The 22,277-nt window shown below is 31.4% G+C and overlaps 1 protein-coding gene across 6 annotated transcripts in view; it reads right to left on the reverse strand.

Moving 5' to 3' along the window:
• Positions 1–1,790: 1,790 nt before the first annotated feature.
• LOC113402342 (cadherin-89D) overlaps positions 1,791–22,277 on the reverse strand; it is a 113,904-nt gene continuing 93,417 nt past the window's right edge. For 2 of the 6 annotated variants that reach the window (XM_064216341.1, XM_026642560.2), the window contains exons 4-22: positions 15,662–15,848; positions 11,232–11,340; positions 10,636–10,838; positions 10,148–10,276; positions 9,742–9,934; positions 9,383–9,541; positions 9,132–9,265; positions 8,403–9,006; positions 8,112–8,270; positions 7,852–8,032; positions 7,621–7,781; positions 5,383–7,532; positions 5,103–5,312; positions 4,842–5,011; positions 4,432–4,500; positions 4,139–4,342; positions 3,286–3,597; positions 2,884–3,000; positions 1,792–2,662 (exon numbers count right to left, since the gene is read on the reverse strand). In XM_064216341.1, coding sequence (XP_064072411.1) covers positions 2,164–2,662; positions 2,884–3,000; positions 3,286–3,597; positions 4,139–4,342; positions 4,432–4,500; positions 4,842–5,011; positions 5,103–5,312; positions 5,383–7,532; positions 7,621–7,781; positions 7,852–8,032; positions 8,112–8,270; positions 8,403–9,006; positions 9,132–9,265; positions 9,383–9,541; positions 9,742–9,934; positions 10,148–10,276; positions 10,636–10,838; positions 11,232–11,340; positions 15,662–15,848 — 5,950 coding nt within the window. In that variant the 3' untranslated portion in view covers positions 1,792–2,163. Of the gene's footprint in view, positions 2,663–2,883; positions 3,001–3,285; positions 3,598–3,669; positions 3,879–4,138; positions 4,343–4,431; positions 4,501–4,841; positions 5,012–5,102; positions 5,313–5,382; positions 7,533–7,620; positions 7,782–7,851; positions 8,033–8,111; positions 8,271–8,402; positions 9,007–9,131; positions 9,266–9,382; positions 9,542–9,741; positions 9,935–10,147; positions 10,277–10,635; positions 10,839–11,231; positions 11,341–15,661; positions 15,849–22,277 lie in introns of those variants that run through there. The other 4 variants (XM_026642561.2, XM_026642563.2, XM_026642562.2 and 1 more) reach the window with 4 other exon arrangements.

Raw genomic sequence — 22,277 nt, forward strand, 5'->3', positions numbered from 1 at the left:
AAACGGAAAATATTTTTTATTGGATTATTAAGCCTCCGTAAAACGGATAAACAAACAGGCAAATAAATTAAACAAGGAGTGGGTATCCAGAAATTGTAATTTCAGTAGTGACGTAGTTAAAAGGTTCGTTGACTCATCTACGTTGTAACCCGCATCAATGGCGTAGGGATACCACCATTCAGAAAGTCCTGAAACCGGCTATATCATGTTATGATCATTATTCAAGTTACTTCCTTCTCGAGAATTGGGACGCATTTAAGCATACGTAAATAAATATATACTTTGTGATTATATATTATGGTATATAAGGTTTTCATTGCTTTTTCTAATTTAGATAATTTTGGTTTAAGTATTTAAATTTATAAACTATAGCTTGATTTTGGTGTGGTAAAATTGGTCCCACTAGTGGTTTAGATCTGTTAATTCAAGAAGGCGCCCTCCACCTTAAATTATCGGTGTTTATTAAAACATATATTCTAATTTAAATTTTTTTTGGTGTATAATTGTGAATAGGTTTTATAAATTAAATTCATTTCTGTTATGTTTTATGCTCATAGTATACATTATTCAATAATTTTCTCTTTATTTAGGACAGATCAACGGAATTTGCCTTATGCAATAGAGACAATCATATTTTCATTTTAAGCGTTAATTTACTAAACGTTGTGTCAAATGTAAATCGTGGGTGGGAAAAGATATATTTGTGCGACCTTTATCGCAGCTATCAACAACCACGTGTATTCTTTATCATTCTTCACATTGGCTAAATAATCTCTGCACTGTTCGCACACCTAAATCGATTAAATTTATTTTGGGAAAATCCATTCAAATTTCTAGAACCATGGTCACCACAATCATACGCAACTCATATTGTTAGCGTTGAACAAACACATGGAACAGTGTCCTATAACTGTTATTTATGTTACACAATAACTCAGTCACATCTCCTCAATTGCTCTATTTCTTCGCAAATGTTTGCTTTCGTTTCTATTTGGTTATCGACATTGGAGAAATCGATTGGAAAATCTTTGTGACAAATGATTTATTTCTAATTGGGCTCTTTCTGTTGCCTTTTTTTAAATCATTTTAACATTTTGTTTCATATCATCATCATAGTTTTTTTTTTTTACATAATATTGTTTAATTGTATATTATAATTGACGAATTATTTTTTTTTTCTTATTTTTCTACTTGTTAATTAAATTTTAACGGTCGGTCGTTTTAAATTGAATTACTCTTACAAAATTATAATTAATAATGTTTTAAGGGGTTACTTCATTCTATTAATAATATTACAATGGCGTAAATTTTTTTTTTGTGTTTAGGGTGTTATTCCGGAACTAACAATATAATTATAAATATTTATTCACAGAAGGTTACATTATAGTTATTAGAGTGTTATAGGGTATAAATGATATCACTTAATTTTCTTTATTAATTCATTGCACGCGTTCGTATTTGGTGCAAGACATTAGTAAAATATATTTTTTGAAATTTAATTGTTTTATTGAAAAAGTTGCACATCACTATTCACCAGATTTCGTGTTTTCACAAATTAATTAAAATCTTGTATTCAATCTTTAGCATTTGATGTAAGGATAATCCAGGTAGGATTTTTTTATGTTGGATTGGTGTTAAAACAAAAAGGATCCAAATCGTACTTAAAAAAATTCTATTTGACCTCGATATTTTTATCAAAATATTGAAATAAATAAATTATTAATTTTGAATAAGATGAGATCGAAAAACGATTTTTAATTGTTATAACATTGTTTATTTTTACACTCACAGTTAATTTACATTTAAGAAATAAAATAGGCTTTATTGAATAATTTAAACTACGAAGATGGTAATGTCTCGATGATAAAAAAGCATTTCCGAATGGCACAACTGCAACATATAATAACATATCATCGGGCGAAGTATTACCAAAACGTAGACAATCAATACGTATTATTATATAACTTTCTAAAGCCTCGTGAGTATATACATCGAATTAATTTATAATTATTTACATAAATACATTCATCATAACTAATTATTATATCACAAATTATTTACATTTTTAATAAGACCATATTAAACTAAATATGTATTTACATCGGTAGGTACGTATCTAGATTAAAAAATTAAATCATTAATAAACTCAATTTGTGTTCGGTGCTATAAAGGTCTCGCGAACATAATCCGTTCACTTCCTTGTCTTCTTATTATTTCAGCAGTGGCCGGAGTCGCAACGAAAACTGCCGTTTGGCCCAAATCCATGAAACTTCCTTTTCTATTATTTTTACCACTCAATCTTCTATCTAGTCTTGTATCAAAAACATCATCAACTTCACTGTGATCATAATCGACCATCGGTTCATTGATCACTTCCTTTTTTCTATAGTTTTTCTTACCATTTAAGAAGTATGACGGTTGTGTACTCACATTTGGTGTAGAAATCTGTCTAGATATTCTTCCACCTGATCCGATTCTTTCAAAGGATGGGAAATGTCTTTGTAAATTTTCTGAGAAAGATTGTCGCCGGTGGTTATATCTTCTTGTGTCTACGGGCTGGTGATTGAATGATGCTCGACGAATGAATCTGTTATCTTGATCAGCATGGAAGGATTTTCTATCCTGATTATTATTGGATTTTAATGAGTCTTCGTAGCTACATCTGTAATTTCACAAAACAATTTGAAAGTTTTCTACGAAACACAAATAAAAGAAAAGACTGGAATTATTTATATTTAAACTGTCTGTTTTAAAGTAAATTCTAATAAAATTAGGTTATTTACTAAAGTATCTAACTTTTATTACTAGATTTATTGTCTTTTGACTATTTATTCAAACTTGTTATATAAAGTTTAATATTTTATAAGATAATATCATTCATACCCGCTGCTCTCCTCCGAGGTGTGGGTGGTGGACTGCCCACAAGGACACCTCGCTTCAGCGATTCCCGAGTCCTGGCCACTGGAATTCACTGACGTTATCGATGTGTCTTGACCTTTCCTATGTTTGATGTACGTGTGTTAAATTGTAGTTCTTGTGAGATAATTGTATTTGGGTTATGAACATGATGGATGTTTGTTCAAACTTGATTTATTGAATTGGTCGAAGTAAATTTTGTTAATATTATTGATTAATGATTTTTATCAGAATAATGTGATATTGTATAATTTTTAAATTAATAGAACAGTAAAGTGATAGGAAACATGTACCATTCAGATGTCACTACAAATAATAATAGTAGTATCGTTTGCAAACTTATTCGATGTTTACATCGTATGTTCTTACCTTTTCTGCATAGAACGTTGATTAAATTTAATACACATTCGCTCATGCTTTTCTTTTCCATTAATGTCTGTAAACTGCCCCTTTACACATTTCTGATGGGCCTTCCCAAATTCTTCCACGGCATTTCCATGAGGACACGTTTTCTTCAGCGTACTTTGATTTATAACATCGACGTACGAATCGGCTTCGCTAAACGACTGGTTGAGTTCTTGACACTGATTGTTTCCAGATGGAAACAGACCTCCGTATTTAGTAAGGTGCTCAGTTGAGAAAGCATTAAGACGTTGTTGGGAAAATGGTTTGTGGCGGTTTCTGTTAGGGCAAAGATAGAAAAGAATTCAGTCAATAGAAGCAAAGGGTTATTAAACAATTCATGAGTGATCTGAAGATATGGAAAGAAATAAGCATTTAGAAATAGAAATTTGAGGAAACATTTATATTTACACAATAATAAAATCATTAATCAATTTTATAATATTTTTATTTCAATGAAATGACAAAATTTTTAAGATTAGTAATAAATTATTGCGTAAAATTCTAGTATCTAGTTGAAATAATGATGTGCGTGCTTTCTTTTGTGATGGTGATGATGTCTGAAATGTGTAAGAAAATAAAATCGCTTACCTTTTGGAGGTTTCTATAAAGGATCTTAATTATTCATAAGCGCCTATGTAATTAATATAAACAAATATTGTTTGGCGATTACTACTCTTATAATTATCAATTGACAGTTTACATCTATTCTTTTAGCTTTATAACTTTCTTAAAATCCATGACTTTTAATTATTATAATAAAAGTCAACTATATCTAATTCTTACTTTATTACTTAAATTAGTATGTCCTATTATTTACCTTCTCGTTTTCTTAACACATAATATGCAGATGGCAGTCGTACAGGCTCCAATAAATACAATACATCCTAAAGCCACCACACTTATTTCCATAGTGCTCAACATCTGACCGCTTCTAGCTTGAACCATAGCAGTGTCTCCGACTTCCAAAACCTTAAAACCAGCTAGATTGTGACGTAGAAACACTTCTCTTTTTGTTAAAGATCTGTAATAAGAGTCCAATTATATATTTACTATTTGTATAAGATAATCGATCGAAAAAATATTTATATTAATTTAAAAAAAAACACTCACTTTTGTAGTACTTCCATATCAATAATCGCATTAGATATGGGATCAACGGCATAAATGTACATATTTGTCCTGGAACAAAACACTTCAAATAAAAAAAAACAATTTTACACATTCTATAAGTTGTTCCTCTCTTCTTCAATTAGAATATTAATTTTGTTAGGCCCTTGATATGTATACAATAAAAATAAATCTGCAATATTTATAAAATAAATTTGATCAAAATTTGATTGATTTCGATTGAGGTTACGTAGTAATTGGAATTTCCGTTTAATTTCCTTAATATCACCTTTCACAAAATATTCATTTTGTTCGTTAAGTAGATGATATTGGTTTTAAATCAAAGTTTTATGGAGTTGCCTTCTTATGTTCAATATATTTAGCTTATATTCGATTTTTAACTTTCAACTTACGCGTAACCATCCATGGCTCCCTTAGGGCTGGTCTCAATTCTTCGCACACGAATATCAAAACCTGTCATGTTTGAAAGATGTTTCGTAATATTATCCATTTCTTTTTCCACCTCTACTGGTTTACCTCCCAATACCATAACTAATTGCTTGTTCTCATTTAGAACATATACCTATAGAAACGATATAAATATCATTTGGAAAAATATTATAAAATCAAAATTTTAATTAAGTCTTGTTTGTTGTAGTCAAAAATTAACTTACAAATACATTGACAATAGCCGAACGACCATCATCGGCGCCACGTCGATCTGTAGCTTTAACATCAAATCCAATAACTCGTCCAGCATCCCTTTGAAAACTGCCGGCAACTCTGACTCTTCCACTGATCGAGTCTACGCTAAACCGAGCTCCTTCAGAGTTAATCACTTGGTAACGAATGTCTGAGTTTATACCAATATCAGCATCTGATGCCTACAATTAAAAAAGTAATTTAGTGTCTTAAATAAAAAAAGGAGTTATAAGTAGAAAAAAATGCACTCACCTGTAACTGTATAACTTCATACCCAAATGGTGCAGTGGTAGGTATAGCTGTTACCATTGGCCGCCCACCATTCATGAATTTAGGAGGGTTGTCATTAACGTCCTTGATCCTGACTACTACCTTAACATCGTATTTTGACATTCCTTCAAGAACATCGTCTGCAACGGGATAAATCATATGCGGAAGTTCTCTACTTATTTTTTGTCTTTCTACTCGAACAATTATTTCATACGTGTCTCTTATCTCTCGATCAGGACTTCTTATTAAATACAGTGTTCCGTTCCGAGGATCGATTACGAATGATTTCTTGATATCTGTATCATTATCATTTAAAACAAAATATTTCATTTTGAAATTTTCATAGTGTTCTGTCAAATTGAGAGTGACTAGTTCAACTGGCGTGTGCACGTTTTCTTCAATTTCTAATTCATAATAGCGTGAAATAAATACTGGCTTATCAGATACTTCTACTTCATCAGGGATGTCTTTGACACTTAACATAACTATAGCAGTGGAACTTAAGCTTGGAGACCCTAAGTCTGAGGCTACTACTGTGACATTATGTACCTTTTGACTTTCATAATCTAATCGTGTTGTTGTAGTTAGTATGCCTTCCTTGGAGTCGATAGTAAACATATTCATTTGATTTTTTCTTTGAGGTAAACTATAAAGAATTAATCCATTTCCATTTCCAACAAAATCTGAATCGTTTGCATAAACTCTTGTCACAGTTGTACCAATAGGAGCATTTTCTTCCAATGTCGCCTTGTAAACTGGCATCATCATGACTGATTCAAAATTGTGATTTGAAAGTTCATCTGCTTCTGGGTGTTTCCATTCTAATAAGTCATCATAAGCAAAAAACTTAGGAGCAATATCATTAACATCAAGTACCTGAATTTCCACACTCACGGAGGAAGATAATTTTTTGTCCTGTCCATTGTCTCGCGCTACAACAGTTAAAGTATATTTATCTTCTTTTTCTCTATCAAGAACACCATTGACACTCAATACACCATTCAACGAAGATATTTCAAACGGAATATCTTTACTTGATGGTTGAAGAAAATATGTTAAGTTTGAATTTTGACCAAAATCAGCATCTGTTGCATCGACCTTTCCTAAAACTCTTCGGCTGTACTGAGCTTCTTCTACATTAAAGTTATACCATGCTTTTTTGAACATTGGAAAATGGTCGTTAACGTCTTTTACAAACAATCTAATTGTTATATGATCGCTTAAATCTCCACCATCCAATGCCGAAATATTTAAACGAAACTCTGATTCTGGCGGCAACGCTCTCGCTACAACAATATGACCATGTCTTTCATCGATGACGAAATATCTTTTCACTTGCAATGCATTAGCAGGCAGAGCGTAAGGAGGCATAAATACTTCAGACACAAATTCATAGCGTAGTTGTCCATTTACCCCGCTATCCATATCAATAGCATTTAACTTTAATATAGTTGTCCCTACCGCAATATTTTCGGGTACTAAAAATAATGGAGCATTTTCAGTCACAGGAAATTTATTTTTTGGTTTGGCTTCCAATTTAGATACATTCCCAGTAATGTTATTAATTTTTTCTTTATATATTTTTAGCGATGTTTGTTCATCAACTTCTAATAAGTCTACTGGCTCTCCGAATGGAATTATAATTTTCTTATATTTAGGCTTATTGTCATTTTCATCTAAAATGTTAATGGTTAACTTTGCTTCTGACTTCAAACTGCCCTTATCTCTAGCAACCAATTTTAATAAATAAACACTTTTTTCTTCTCGATCCAATTTACTTCCAACGTATGTTAGAACTCCTGTTTCGTCATTGACATTGAATAAATCATGTCCATCGCCAAATAAAGTGTACATAAAGACCGCGTTTTGACCTATGTCAGAATCTTTAGCTTGTATTCTATTACTCATTTTTACTTCTGTTCCAGTTTTGGCATTTTCTGTGATAAAACCTTCATAAACTGACATATCAAATATAGGTGGGTTATCATTTTCATCGTCAACGTGTATTAAAATTTGATACAATCCGGCACCGGATATTACGCCTTTGTTGAATTCAGCAATGACTGTCATTCTATAAACATCTCTTTTTTCTCTATCCAAGGACTTTTGTGCATAAATAGTTCCATCTGGACCTAAAAAAAAACAATAACAATTTAATTGAATAAACTTAAAAAACTTATACATATTTATGTGATTTATGCATATCAACTGTAATTTTACCAATTGCAATTTCATCAGCGACATCTAGTTGATTTGCAATAATGAAATTGATATTTCCACTATTGTTTGAAAAAGAACTTGAATTTACAGGGAAAATATGACCAATTATAGCCCCAGCTACATTTTCTTTGACATGAAATACAAACGGTGAATGCGTTCCCCTGAAAATATAAAACATTGTTATTGAGAATCTAAAGGTTAACTTAGACATCTAAAATATAATATATTTACTTCAAAAAGACACCTCTCTCGTCATTAACATCAACAACATGTACTGTGGCATTTGTTGATATTGTGATGTTGAGCTTTTCTTGTATTGCCACAGCTTCGAAATCGAACAAGGGTCTATCAAACTTAGAGAGCTCATTTATAACAGTGATTACCCCCGATCTCTCTTCAACTGCAAATGGCACTATAAAAAAAACAGACATTATTTTATATTTCAGTTAGAGTAACTACTTTAAAAATACAAAAAAAATATTTTAATTAACCTCCTTCTTCATATCCATGCAACAAATCGTATGTAACATCACTCTTTTTCATAGCATCATTTACTTTGATTTGTCCAACACTCGTTCCAATACCAACATTAGAACCAACCCAAAATTCATACGGAGATCCTATAAAATCTGGTTTGTCTGCTTTTGAACCTATAATATGATATATTATTCATTAAAATATTTATAACAATAATTTATTGAATTTCAAACAAACAAACAGTTAGTAGTAAAACTTAAACTTAGAAATAAATATGCATTATTTTTTATTTACAAAAATGTTACCTTTATGATCTCCGATTACATCGATCGTGACTACAGCCAATGAATATCTTCGTTCACTAGGATTAGCTGGACGGTCAGATGCTTCTATAAACAAAGCATGTCTTCCTTCTAATATTGGTGACTCTACCAAAATTATCATTCCAGTTTCAGCATCCACTTGAAAAGGAGACGTAATAGTTAAGTTGCTCGTTCTCTGTAAATCATAAAGAACCATTCCGTTTCTTCCTAAGTCTGGATCCACTGCTTTAACTTTACCAATTTCAGTACCAACAAATGCATCATATTTGACTGTGAACTCATACAAATTGCTTGGTATAAATACAGGATTATTATCATTTGCATCTAGTAATGTTACTTCAACAGTAACAAACGACATCAGTTGACGTGATTCTTCAAAATACTCTACGTTTTCACTACTGGAGCCAGTTTTGTCTGGAAAAACGTAGGTTGTTTTGTCTTTTAAAGGTGTTCTAGAGGTGGAAGGTGATCGGTGCCATTTCGGTAGTCTTTGCTTATCTAAAAAAGTGCCAACCACGCTAGGATTTTTTTCATTTGCGTATACTTTCATTCTTAATGAGGAATGTTGTTCACGATCCAATTCAGTCTGGAATAAAAATATCATAAATATGTAATTAAGGGATAATAATTATATTATACAAGCTGTATATACTTATGTACTCATACAATATTTGTATGTTATTATACACATAATACAATAGTTTTACTAACTTGATTCCTAACAGTAAGCCAACCGGTCCGTGGGTCTATTGAAAATGCGCCCTTTGGATCATTTAATTGATATGTAAATTCGCCGTTATCCCCTTGATCTTTGTCAGTTGCCATAACTTGCAAAACACTGAAACCTAGTTAAATAACAAAATAATATTTAAAATATTTTTACATACTAGTATGGCTTTATGAGATATTTTAAGAAAATATATACAATAAGTTTATTTGAACAAAAACACTTTAAATATTACCGTTTGGCAAATTCTCCACAATACTGATATTGTAGAAATCCACCTCAAAATCTGGAAGATTGTCATTCAAATCCATTATCTCAATTTCGACTCTAGCTTGCGCCACTTTGAGAGGATTGTCCACTTGAGATGCTTGAATTTGTAATACGAAGGTGTTGCCTTTAAAAAAATAAATAATTATATCAAAATAGATAATAACAATAAAAAGGCTAAAAATTTAGTTGTTTTTTATTTTGATGTTAATAAATCTTTCCACTCATTATCCTTTTTTTATTACTATTTAATTTTGAAACTTAGCTTATACGTTAATCAGTAAATGTATTCATCTTAAATAGTTTACGTTCATAATATAGTTTTACCAGGTAAAGCTGTCTCAGCATCTAAGTCCACCTCTTTCTCCAAAAATAAGCTACCATTGAGTGCGCTGAGTAAAAACAATCGGCGATCGTTCCCGGAGACTAACTCGTATCGAACAGGCGCCGCGACACCTGCGTCCTGGTCAAACGCTCGGATTGGGTGAGCGAACACGAGTTCCTTGTGAATCCTTTTGCCCTGGTAACGTTTACAAATGAGGTTGTAATTAAAAAATAAAAGACCTATTAAAATTTCAAATTTGACTTGTTTTTACAAAAAATACATTAATAAAAACAATAAGTTTAATTCCGAGAAATGAGGTCCCAAAAATTATTGAGTTAGTAGGACGTGCTCTTTCTTTTCACATTTAGATAAACTAAAGTACTCTTTTAAATCATTATCGCTACTTACGAGAATTGGATAAAATTCAGGAATTTTAGTCCTGTAGACATCAAAAGTAAATTTTGGAGGAAGATCATCATTATCCTGTACCACGATGTGAACAGTGGCGTTGGAGCTGCGAGGCGGTGAACCACGATCCTGGAACCCATTTTAAGTATTTGTTAAACATATGCTTTTCTTTTGTTGGACGATTTTAAAAATTAATAATTACTACAGATTTTTAATAGGACTAACAAACGAACCAACAGGCGAATTTTTATGTATAAAATGTTTAAAAAACATCAAAATTATTAATTAATGATTGACGAACGAAAAATGACGTAGAACATTTTATTGTTTGCTTATAAACAATGAGGCTATTCGCCATTATTTCTTAAGATGAGGACCTTACGCAAAATACTGTTTTAAAAAGCAATTTCTGTCGCTTTGTTGATATTTTTGACCGCCAATTATTCGCGCTATGCTAACTAATATAATACACAATAACGAATAATTACCGATGCGGTTATAGCAAGAACGAACTCTTTATCTCCGGTATCGAAATCCAACGGTTTGTTTAATATAAGATATGGTTTATGAGAACTTTCAAGTACAAAACGGCCATTATCATCGCCAGAGGTGATGGTGTATTGGACGTCAGAGTTGGGCGTGTTAGGTTTATCACGGTCAAAGGCACGGATACCTTTGAAGATCGTTAAACCTGCGAAAGAGAATATCATTTATCGTAATTTCTATTTAGACTTTACTTAGATTATACCTAATGTTTTAATTGAGTAGTAAATTAACGTTTATTAATAGTTTAATTTTTATATCTTACTATGATATAAATTTGTTTTGTAATTTTTATATAGATATGTTTGGTTTTTATTTTTGATGGTCAATATTGTTTACACTTTTGAAGATCACTAATTTTAAGTGACAAACTGATGGTGTAACTATTTCTATAAATAAATAATTAAATGAAAGACACGATTCACAAACAAACGAAAATGTAATCAAAAATAAGATAATAAGTACTCAGACAAGTTAATGATATCAGCAACCATTATTTTTATAGATTGTATTTGAATTAATGCCTTTAATCTTAACTTACCTGGTGGAGTAAGTTCATCTACCGTGATTCGGTATGGCGTATCCAGAAACATAGGTACGTTGTCATTTATATCTTCTATGTATACTGTCACCGACAAATATGCGGATATCTGAAACAAAGTACATTTTGGTTTAAAATATTTTAAGAACAGATTTATTTCATACAGACTATGATCTTGATTAATTAAAACATCGATTCGATATTGTAAAATCTGTGCGATAATAATTTCACGTCATTATTATCATTGAACAATTTTAGCGAAATTATAATATCTCTATACAAAATCTGTGACATTTCGAGTACTCTGCTACTTTTAATTAATTATATATTATAAGTATTAGTAACATTGGAAATTCATACAACATCATACATTAAGTTCCGAAGACTTTTATGGTTTGTATACGTTACGGTACATAATATTAAAATATTTCTAGGAATTACTAATTACTTCCTAAAACGAGAGAAATTTCATGCTAAGATTAGGGACGCCAATTCCTTGGTGATAGGGCTTTGTACACACCCGTTTAGGCAGGTACCACCCACTCATCTGATATTTGAAGGCTGAGTGAGCCTGTGTAACTACAGGCAAAATGGACGTAACACCTTTATTCCCAAGGAAGGTGGCGGATTGGGGATGTAAGAAATATTTAATACTTTTGACAGCGCCAATATCTGTGGTGGCCACTTATCATCAGGTAGCCTATATGCTCGTCCGCAAAGCTATACTATAATATATTTTTTTAATAACAATCCAGAAGATCAGAATCGAACCTGCGATTTCTATATCGTTAGGAAATTTCTAGCCGTTGCGCTATTTACGCTCCGTGGACTAAACACTACGTAAAAAGTATAACAATTTAAAAGTCAGCTGCACAAATTAAAAAGAGGAAATGGCCGATATTAAAATATCTTAAGAAAGTTTTCTTCGTCGAACGAGCGCAAAAACTCTTAGCAGTTCAATGTTGCCTCCAGTATTGTTATGAATTTGCGGTCAGAAGTTCATGCTTAAGATTGAAATTCTTGATAGCCGGACAAAATTATGAGAATTTCTTAAACTGGGTGAAGGTTTTCAATATCCCTTGTGACTTTCCAATGCCTTGTTTGAAAAATAATTTTACTGTAGCCCTTTTTGTGTTGTACTTCGTTTAATGACGGTTTTATAAAAAAAATATATGTTTAGTAATTATTGTGATCACTGATATTTAGAAAGATAGCCAGATTTAAACTTGAACCTTATAGGTATCACATTGGAGTCTGTTAACGGTATGAGTTTTATAAATTATATAAGTAGTACGATTAAATTAGTTGAAATTAACAACTACGAGTACCTTGGCTAGTACAGCGTGTAGCTGAAGGAGATTTTCGAGGAATATTTAAGGATATCTGTCAAATATAATTTCTGAAAAGGCAGACCCAAAAAATGATTTCATGGAACACCTGGATAACTAAAGCCGACCCAAAATTTTATTAAATAAATTCACGATGCGATACATGAATTTGATATTAATATTGAAGAAAAAATTCTTGAATGTTCACTACATAAAACGCTTTTGAGAGTTCATATTAAATACGTAGTAAGCATTAATAATGATTAAAGTTTTGACGTTTAAAAATCGTTTTCAATGAATATGTTTATGTGAAATGCCTTTAAAAATAAATATTCTAATTAATTAACAGGATCATTATTAGAATTTTAATATACATATCATGTATAGTATCAATTTTTGATAAAATAATGTTCTATTTTTGAAATCTGATACAGTTTAGTTCCTTCAATAAATCTTGGTGTCAGTTCTTGGTGAATAAACTATTCCGTCCCTTCTAAAAATACCTCAGTGATTTATCATTTGAGTTTGTGGTTAAAAGGACATTTTCCATTTTCCTAGAGTTTCTTCAACCGGATGTAATGTCTGTTTTATCAGCAGTTTAGATTTAAATAAGATTTTCTATTTGTTTTTCATACAAAATTCATACAATACAGTGTGACATCTGCTTATTCAATGAAATCTATTTTTCACTCAGCTTTTTTCATTTAAGAAACCCGTTCGAAAAGTATTTATTTATAATTTAGTTCAAACTCTTTTCCTCTTAACTTTTATATACTACTTTGTATATTTAAATATTTAGTAAAACGTTTAAAATATTTTCCGTTTAACATTACATTATTTCAAATCCACTTACTTTTCAAAACTTTTAATTAAATATACCAAAAGTTGAGTCGAGTTAAAAGTGAATCTTTGTCAAAGATTGCAATCTTAAAATCCAGACAAGTCACAGAGTTTTTAGGAACTTAGATTGATAATAATAACTCCCCTTGTGTTTGGTGGTATGGCAAAACATCGTGAGGAATGTATCCGACGAATCCTGTCATATTGTAACGCCTCCAATTCACATTGGAGCGATGTGGGGAAATCAACTCAAAAACATAAATAAACGCAAAAACCTTCATCCGAAGAGACGAGATGTCAGTAGAATATACATATGTTCGTGGGTTGTAACACAAAGTATTCAAAATTTCATAAATTTTACTCACAAATATAAATATATTTATCGCTAATATTATATTAACGCGAACAACCTGCATTAAATGCTATATTCAAATATTTAATCAATCTCTTAATAAAATCTTTTAAATCACTTTTTATCGTACTTTTTTAAAATTATTATATTTTTGTGAATTTAACTTATTCAAAGTAACCTGTCACTCAATCATAATTGAATTAATTACTTCGACACATTGTTTCCTAAGTGATAACGGCTGTTTTAAGAGCAATTATGCAAATTGGCAAAGTATTTACGTAAACATACGCCGAAGGAGTCTGATGACAGCTATAATTTTGTACTGGATGAGTCATGAAAATATGTTAAATGTTAAATACAATATTAAATGAAGTATATTTTGATATATTGTGTATAATCTATTGGGCCACTGACAAAGTTAATTAAATTTTTACATTAAGTCCCTTTTAATTTAAAGATAAAAAAAATGTATCGGTAGGGTTGGCATTCAGGCGAGGAATCCTGCTTAATTTGGAATATAAAATACACATGCAGGATAATGTTATCTTCTCCTCAGAAGTGGAAATCTCTACCCAACACTTGCTCATTACGGACTATTACTTTCTAATAAAAAATACCATTAGTAGTACAGGTAGGTGACGTCACATTCCAATAGTACGCTCGACGTACGCTGTGTGACTAATCCATAACATTTAATTCCTAGCACGCTATCCGCGGGGTTCCTGTCCTAAGGTTCAATGAACTTCATCTAAAAGGCGTTTTTATACTTTTTACGCCTCAAGTTGTAAAAGTAAACGTAAACCTTATTGGGTTCATAATATTTATAGATATTCATTGTTTCCTACATGTTATTTTTACGATTATGTATTTTGTAAATAAAAACGTTTTTTGCATAAATTATATCGCTGTTTACATGAACAAAACATTCTCGGAAAACATTAATCAATTAAATTAAAACAGTGTATATGGAAAAATTTTAACATCCTTAACAAAAATATTTCTATAATTAATTAACTGACTGATTATAACATGAAATATAAGTAATGCAGCGGGTAGGAATTGTAGAAGGAGAGCTGGAGATCGAACTCAGTGGCGTGCCATTAGAAAAGCTAACTCCAGCACCATTACTGGAGTTAGCCTTTCTGACATGAGTTGATGAGGATGATGAAAATAAATTTTAAGATTCGTATGGTATTATAATGTTAAATTAAGTTGGTATTTAAATCCAATAAACGATTAGACAAGCTTTGTAATTTTAAATTTCGTATCTATTAGATTATCTAGATAATCCCGTACATTCAATAGAATTTATTTTAAGCTTATAGTTCAAGGATAAAAATAACCAGAGTTTATTCACCGCGCTACTGTTAAATGTAGGCGGAATTTATATCACATTCAAGATCATCATTTTTCCGCTGAACATGAGAATATACGTCATCTGATATGGAATTGAAATTCTTGAACCTATCAAAATTCTGTCAATATTTTAAATCCTAAAACGAAATCATCACAGGTTTTATATTAATTTCTGTATAACTGCCTCGTAGTATAGAGGCTGTAGATACCGTACTTAAGTTCCATAGATAAGTTCCGGCTTCAAATCAGGTAAAAAATACATATATCTTTGGATTTTTCTATCAAGTAGTTCTCAGTTTTCAGCTAAAGGTTTTGAATAATATAGCCGTAACTCGTAATGCAAGTACAACCAGCGAGTTAAGCAGCTTCTTAGCTCTTTTGTTGTTGTTAGTACTTACGTGAAGGTTTTTTATATGATACCTGGCATAGTTTATTAAGATCTATTAAGGTCTCATTGTTCCGACCGACAATAAATTATTGGTATATATTGGATTAATGAATAATCTATCAAAAAATATTCTTAAGTAAATTAGAAATGTAATTATATGACGTACCAGATCATCTCCAGTATCGAAGTCGCAACCAAGCCTGAACTTGACGACATTCTGAGGAGAATCATTGTCCACTAATGAGTCCACGCTCTGGGCCAGCACAACTGAGACATGGGTTCTGTTAATGTCTCTGTAGGTGAACAGGTTAGAGTCATCTTCTCTGTCCACGGGCTGTAGTACCAGGTTCTTTCTGAAATTATTTAAGACGTAATTAATAGCTGGTTAAATATTCTAGTTCTTGATTACCTACCTCTCATACATCTGATTTACTATACATTACTGATTACCTATCTTACTGTTACCACGCATAAAGTTATATATATATATATATACATATATATATATACAAATATATACACGTTCACATACATACATCATATCACATCACACACACAAACACACACTCATTCATGCTTTCAACCGTGGCGCTGTTTTGTATTCTCCCTCATATAAAATTATATTATGTTTTTGTTTAGTTATTTATTTCTTAAATTTGTTTTTACCTCTTCAAATGACTCTGCTATGTATGTATTTATTGTGACTTTTAATTTTCCATTAGGGGTTGGGCTAATTATCCTTAACACAGGTTATGTAAATAACCCACAAAGGATAATAAGTTTTACTCTTTTTAAAGTGCCAAGCCACACGTAAATAGAGTACTTACCTAATAGTAATATTCAATAGTCATACTTATTTTGTAAACTCATATATATAAGGTTATTTTGTAATATTTACTTTTGCACCAATAAATTATTATTGTTATTAATAATAATACAATAATATTCCTTTTCTGCTAATATTAGCACAGCTGAATAATATTATTCACTGACATCTATAGTCATTTACATGAACTTTATCTGAAGGTTGTTTCGTGTACTTGAAAAGAAGGTTAGGTAGGCTTCTGTTAAGTTTCGAATAACTCAACTAGATGGCGGTACAAGTCAACTTCAATTAAATGTTATATATTTTTGAGACTGGATTATGTATATACGTTACAACAATTTACAAAATAATACACTTTTTTTATATCATTTTATTCGAAACGTAACCGATCCGCCTTGAATTTTTATGTAGTAGAGTCTACTTCAATAAAATGTACTTTAGTTTTTTCTCCTTTTTTTTTTTAAATTTGAAATCTCCTAAGAATAACTAAAATATACAAAATGTATTACAATTAAAATTTAATGAAATCAATTTATAAACGCGACCATAGAGTATATCTCTTTTTTTTATATCTACATATATTCTATCTCTTTCTTTTATTCAATATAGCTTATTTAATTATCTTACAAAGTACTGACTAATAACTAGTAGTTGAACAATATATTATTTAAAAACTTTCAATCATTAAAATTTCTACCAAATTAGCATTATCATTTTCTCTATAACATTCCCATAAAGTCCATAAAACCACTTTCTATGAATCATCTCGGCATTTAATAATCTCAATCATTAACATAATATAAAAACATAATCAGCCTGTAAATTTCCCACTGCTGGGCTAAGGCCTCCTCTCCCGTTGAGGAGAAGGTATGGAGCATATTCCACCACGCTGCTCCAATGCCGGTTGGTGGAATACACATGTGGCAGAATTTCGTTGAAATTTGACACATGCAGGTTTCCTCACGATGTTTTCCTTCACCGCCGAGCACGAGATGAATTATAAACACAAATTAAGCACATGAAAATTCAGTGGTGCCTGCCTGGGTTTGAACCCGAAATCATCGGTTAAGATGCACGCGTTCTAACCACTGGGCCATCTCGGCTCAATCAATAACAGTAAAGTAAAACTGTGACATGATACGTCCATTCGCAACTGTTAGAGAAATTACATGAACCTGTTTATATTTACTGGTCATCGCTCATTGGTCGAAATTCGATGTAAACAAAAATGTAAGTGACATTGATTCGCAAGATAGGAAGGATGAGGCTCAGCTGGATGATCCATTGCCATTATCGCCATAAAAGAACCCAAATGACAAAACAACGTCATTGCTTTTAAACTTGACATGTATTGTCATTGCTATTATGAACGTAAACTATATATTTTTTTACATTAAACGTACACATATTATTATCTATGTGTGTGTTAAACGTATGGTAGTGTGTTTTATATTTGTTATTATTTTATATATATTTTTTTAGTAATTGAATGTATATTACAAATAAATATTAGCTGCTCTTCTTTTTAATATAAACTTTAACTGTGACAAATCACGTGTACCTCCGTCCGCGTAATTGTTTAAATTAAAATAATTTTCGTAAAAACACATTTTAAGGTTTTAATGTATATCAGATTAGGGCGTCAATTCTTCTCACAAAAAGTCAATTGTCGAATCGAAATCGAATAGAAACGTAAAATTTACCGTGTAGCCGTTTTTTATTCTCCTAGCACAACGATCCGGTTACGATTCGTTCCAAATTAGAATATAACTAGAAACGTATAATAACGTTACGTATTTCTGCTATATTATGCACTACAAACAGTTCTTGATTCATATGTATATATATTATAATGCACTCGACGTAACTACTTTGGTTCTCCCTTGCAAGTATAGATCATAATTTTGTTGACTATCAAAAAGATTTATTGTTTATGATTTCATAATAAATATAATATATAACGTAAGGACTTGACCATTTATATAACGTCAATGCAATGTCGAAGTTGTTAATTTATCGTTACTCCAAAACAAAGCTATTTATTGATATAGTTTGACAAACTAATCTTTGGTTTTATAGTCTAGATAGATGTCAAACGGAAGAAGGCGTCAAAAAATATTGGCCAACAACTGACTACTAAGTACAGGCATACTAGTAAAGTAGTATTAGTCCAGTCGTTATAGAGAAAAAAAAGACGAGAAATGCAAATGGTTCATTTGCATTTCCAAATGTAGATAATGACTGGACTATATGGCGTTTGTCGAGAGTCACGCACACCAAGATAATAACGTTGGCTCGTCCGTTTTAGTTCTTTTGTTATACAACACTTACTTAACACTCTTTAAAAAATTCTCAAGTGGGTCTCCCGCAAAACTTCGCGTTTATTCAAAAGATTTCTAGGAATTTCGAAACAGGTTACAAATAGTATATATTAGTTCATTTAGAATTGGAGTTTGTCTGAAACAGTTATTTTGTTTACGTTTTTTAATTTTTTTCTTATACATCCATAACGCCGCTCTCTTTTCTCTTCTTTTCAGTAACTTTTTCAAAACAAATTATTTGTTAATTCGTAACAATTTAGTAAAATGCCATCAATAATCAAAGATGGAGCTCTTCAAAATGAGACCATAACCGATTTTTTATATGCAAGTATCGCCCCATAATCACTGGGACGAACATCGGCTTACGCTATGAATATATAAGATTTTTGGACATAATATTATTGAAAGAGAGTAATTAGAAATGTTGAAAACTAGAACGTTGACGTCACAACTTCGCGTTGATAACTATCGACACTGAAACTGTGGATCATTGGTGCTATTTTATTATCTGTTCTAATGACGGTAACCGCTCTATTAATATTCCCAAATATATAATTTGTCAACAACATTAAGCAATCTTATAAGCTTAATGACATAGTTATAATATTTGATTTGTTTATATATAAATGAATGTAATAGATGAATTACAATGCAATGTAAGACTCGAGTGGGTATTTAAAGAGCTTTTTGCGAGCTGTTGTCAATTGTCGCAATTATTTAATGTTTGAAATGTCAAGTCATATTCTATATAGTACTTGTATAAATGTCAGACGTTACTTTTGTTTTTTCAGACGGACGTTTTTAACGCCGCGTTTATTAATATTTTATTATACGTGTGTTACGATCTGAATTTTGACAATAAATTAATAATGATACTGTATGTTTGGATATTCTTATAAAAAGGCCTTTGCCCTAATGGAACATTTAAATGTTATTTTATACAAATGTGCTCTAAAGTGCAGTTCAGGTTACGGCTACCTACTTAAATTAAATGTATATCACATAATTAAAATAATAAATACCGTTACGAAAATTATATTCATTTTTTGTTTAAATGATAACATACGTAATAATCCTTCTAATTATAGCAGTCAAAGTTGTAGTTATACGTAGACTTGTATTTGTTACAGCATTTAAGGGACAGGAATAAATAAAAAAATAAGTGTAATTAAGAAATCATGTTTTGATAACATGGTCATAAGTCACATCATAATTTATAGTTCGAATGAATAACAGCGTTTATTACACGATTATTTCAGTTGGCGGTTAAAAAAACGCCGAACTACACTGACCCAAACTATGTAACATACGAATATAACTACACACTTTTACTCTCACCGTATTGAGCAATAAGTATGTCATTATGTCTGTAAGAGGAAAATTAGACGGCTATCGTTTCGTGTGGTTCGTTCTATAAAAAAAGTATTTTAACAAAATGTAGGAGTGTTCTGTGTAACAAATGTACTTTTTCTTTTTGAAACGTATTGTGGTCTATTCCTTTCGCTTCGTAATTATTTAAAGTTGCCATTGACAAAAATGACGATTCGAAACTAACAAACACATAAAGCGAAATAAAATGACTACATATGAACGTTAATAAATATATGAAAATATTCTATTAATTATTATTATTAGTAATTGTTTGTATATCTTTTTTTACTGTAACGTTTTTACTGTAATACTCTTTTAGAGCTACCAAGTTATTTTATTATAATTAAAATTTATTCAATTAAAAAAAAATAATATCTGTTTACGTATGCAAATCTCCAAATCATTAAAAGGGGGAAAGTGGCTAAAGATTGAATAATATTACCATGATAGATTATTCTAGATAGAAGATCGTGGCGCTGCACCGAGCATTCGTTCCAAATCATAAATTAGATAATTACATCACAGCACGTTGTTACTCATAGCATTACGGGCAAATTTTAATTCATAAGAACACGCAAAGATGTTTTTATTTACGTGATATTTTATGATAAACTGTCAAGTTCTTTCATAAATTTTGATTATTCTAGATTTATTTATAGATAAGCTGGTCCAGGATAACATTTAACTCACCAATACTTTACCGGTCCGATCCGGTATAAGCTATGTGGTGATACTCAGTAGTCAAATATCACCTTAGGCTTAGAGTTTACACAAGCAAACAATACAATATTTGGGTGATAATATGTTTTTCTTTGATACAAATTGTAAATCGCGGCTTCATTCGCATTTAGGGGTGAGTCGTCCGCTGCTAACAGCGACTCACCCCATCGACTCATCCCTAATGATACCTAAGTATAAAAATAATAGCGTATGTCCTTTAATGGGGTTCAAGCTTACTACATAGCAAAATTCATCAAATTCAGTCCAGTAGTTTGGTCGTGATAGAGTAACAGACAGATAGACAGACCGAGTTACTTTCGCATTTATAATAACAGTGTCGACTATTTTGGTACACGCACTCAACCATAATACAGTCCAATGAAATCAAAGCAAATCAAATCATAATTCAACTCTACCACTCAGTGAAAACCAAGGTCTAGACTATTAAACGATACTCTTTTTTTATGTCAAGAAATTATTGGCCCTGCGCCTGAACTCATGGTGTGTGATTGTTTGTTAAACTATAAGTGTGAATTAAGTGAGCTTGTGTTTATACTATTCTTGTGCTGTATTCTGTGTTGCACTGGCTAGTTCCTTCAGTTGGCTAGCAAAAGCGGTTGGGAGATCATAATTTTTATAATTGGTAATAAGTTTAATATTAAAGAAATAAGGAGAAAATATTTGTAAGTCAGTTCATTCAGTCTGTCCCCTAATTCTTTGAATATATTTCTATTCTTGTGGAAATCAGCCGATTGATAATAATAAAATTGATTTAAAGTAGGGTTCCAACCGTAGAACAAGAATGTCTAGGGAATCAATCATGTTGACACGATTGTGTAACACGAATTAACATGTGAACTAGGGCGCGAACATCGCGCAACATTTGCGTTACACGTCCAATGCGTAACGCGTTATCGAGATATGTTATCAAACTATAACCGGTTCAACGTTCATGTTTATTTTACTTAATAAGTGTATAAACGACTGTTTGTTTAGTAAATACTGAGGTACATCACTCAGTCAGGCAACCTGCCCACGATGTAAATATTTAAATCTAGACCTAGTAAATGGTCTGCCACCATCATCGACTGCGGTTTTTTTATAATATAGTTACGCCGACAGGCAAATCGGCTACCTGATTGTAAGTGGTCACCACCCCCATATACAATGGAGCTGTAAGAAATGTTAACCATTCTTTACATCGCCATTGCATAGTTAAATTGGGATCTAAGATGCTATGTCCTTTGCGCCTGTAGTTACACTGGCTCACTCACCCTTCGAGCCGGAGCACAACAATATTGAGTACTGCTGTTAGCCTTACTTATTGACTCTCAAAAATCTACCTCAAATTCGCAGTGGTTCGTGAAAGGATTTTTCAGCGATTCATATAGAGTATACCTTATGAGCCGATGTGATGTACTATCAGGAGGCTAATAATTTTGCCGGACTTCCTATTATAATATATAATAAAACAATTCGCCACGTCTGTCTATTTGCAACTATTTAATAGAATAATTCAAAAACAAGGTTTAGGTATCATTATA

This window comes from Vanessa tameamea, chromosome 12 (genome assembly GCF_037043105.1).
Source record: "Vanessa tameamea isolate UH-Manoa-2023 chromosome 12, ilVanTame1 primary haplotype, whole genome shotgun sequence".
NCBI lineage: Eukaryota > Metazoa > Arthropoda > Insecta > Lepidoptera > Nymphalidae > Vanessa > Vanessa tameamea.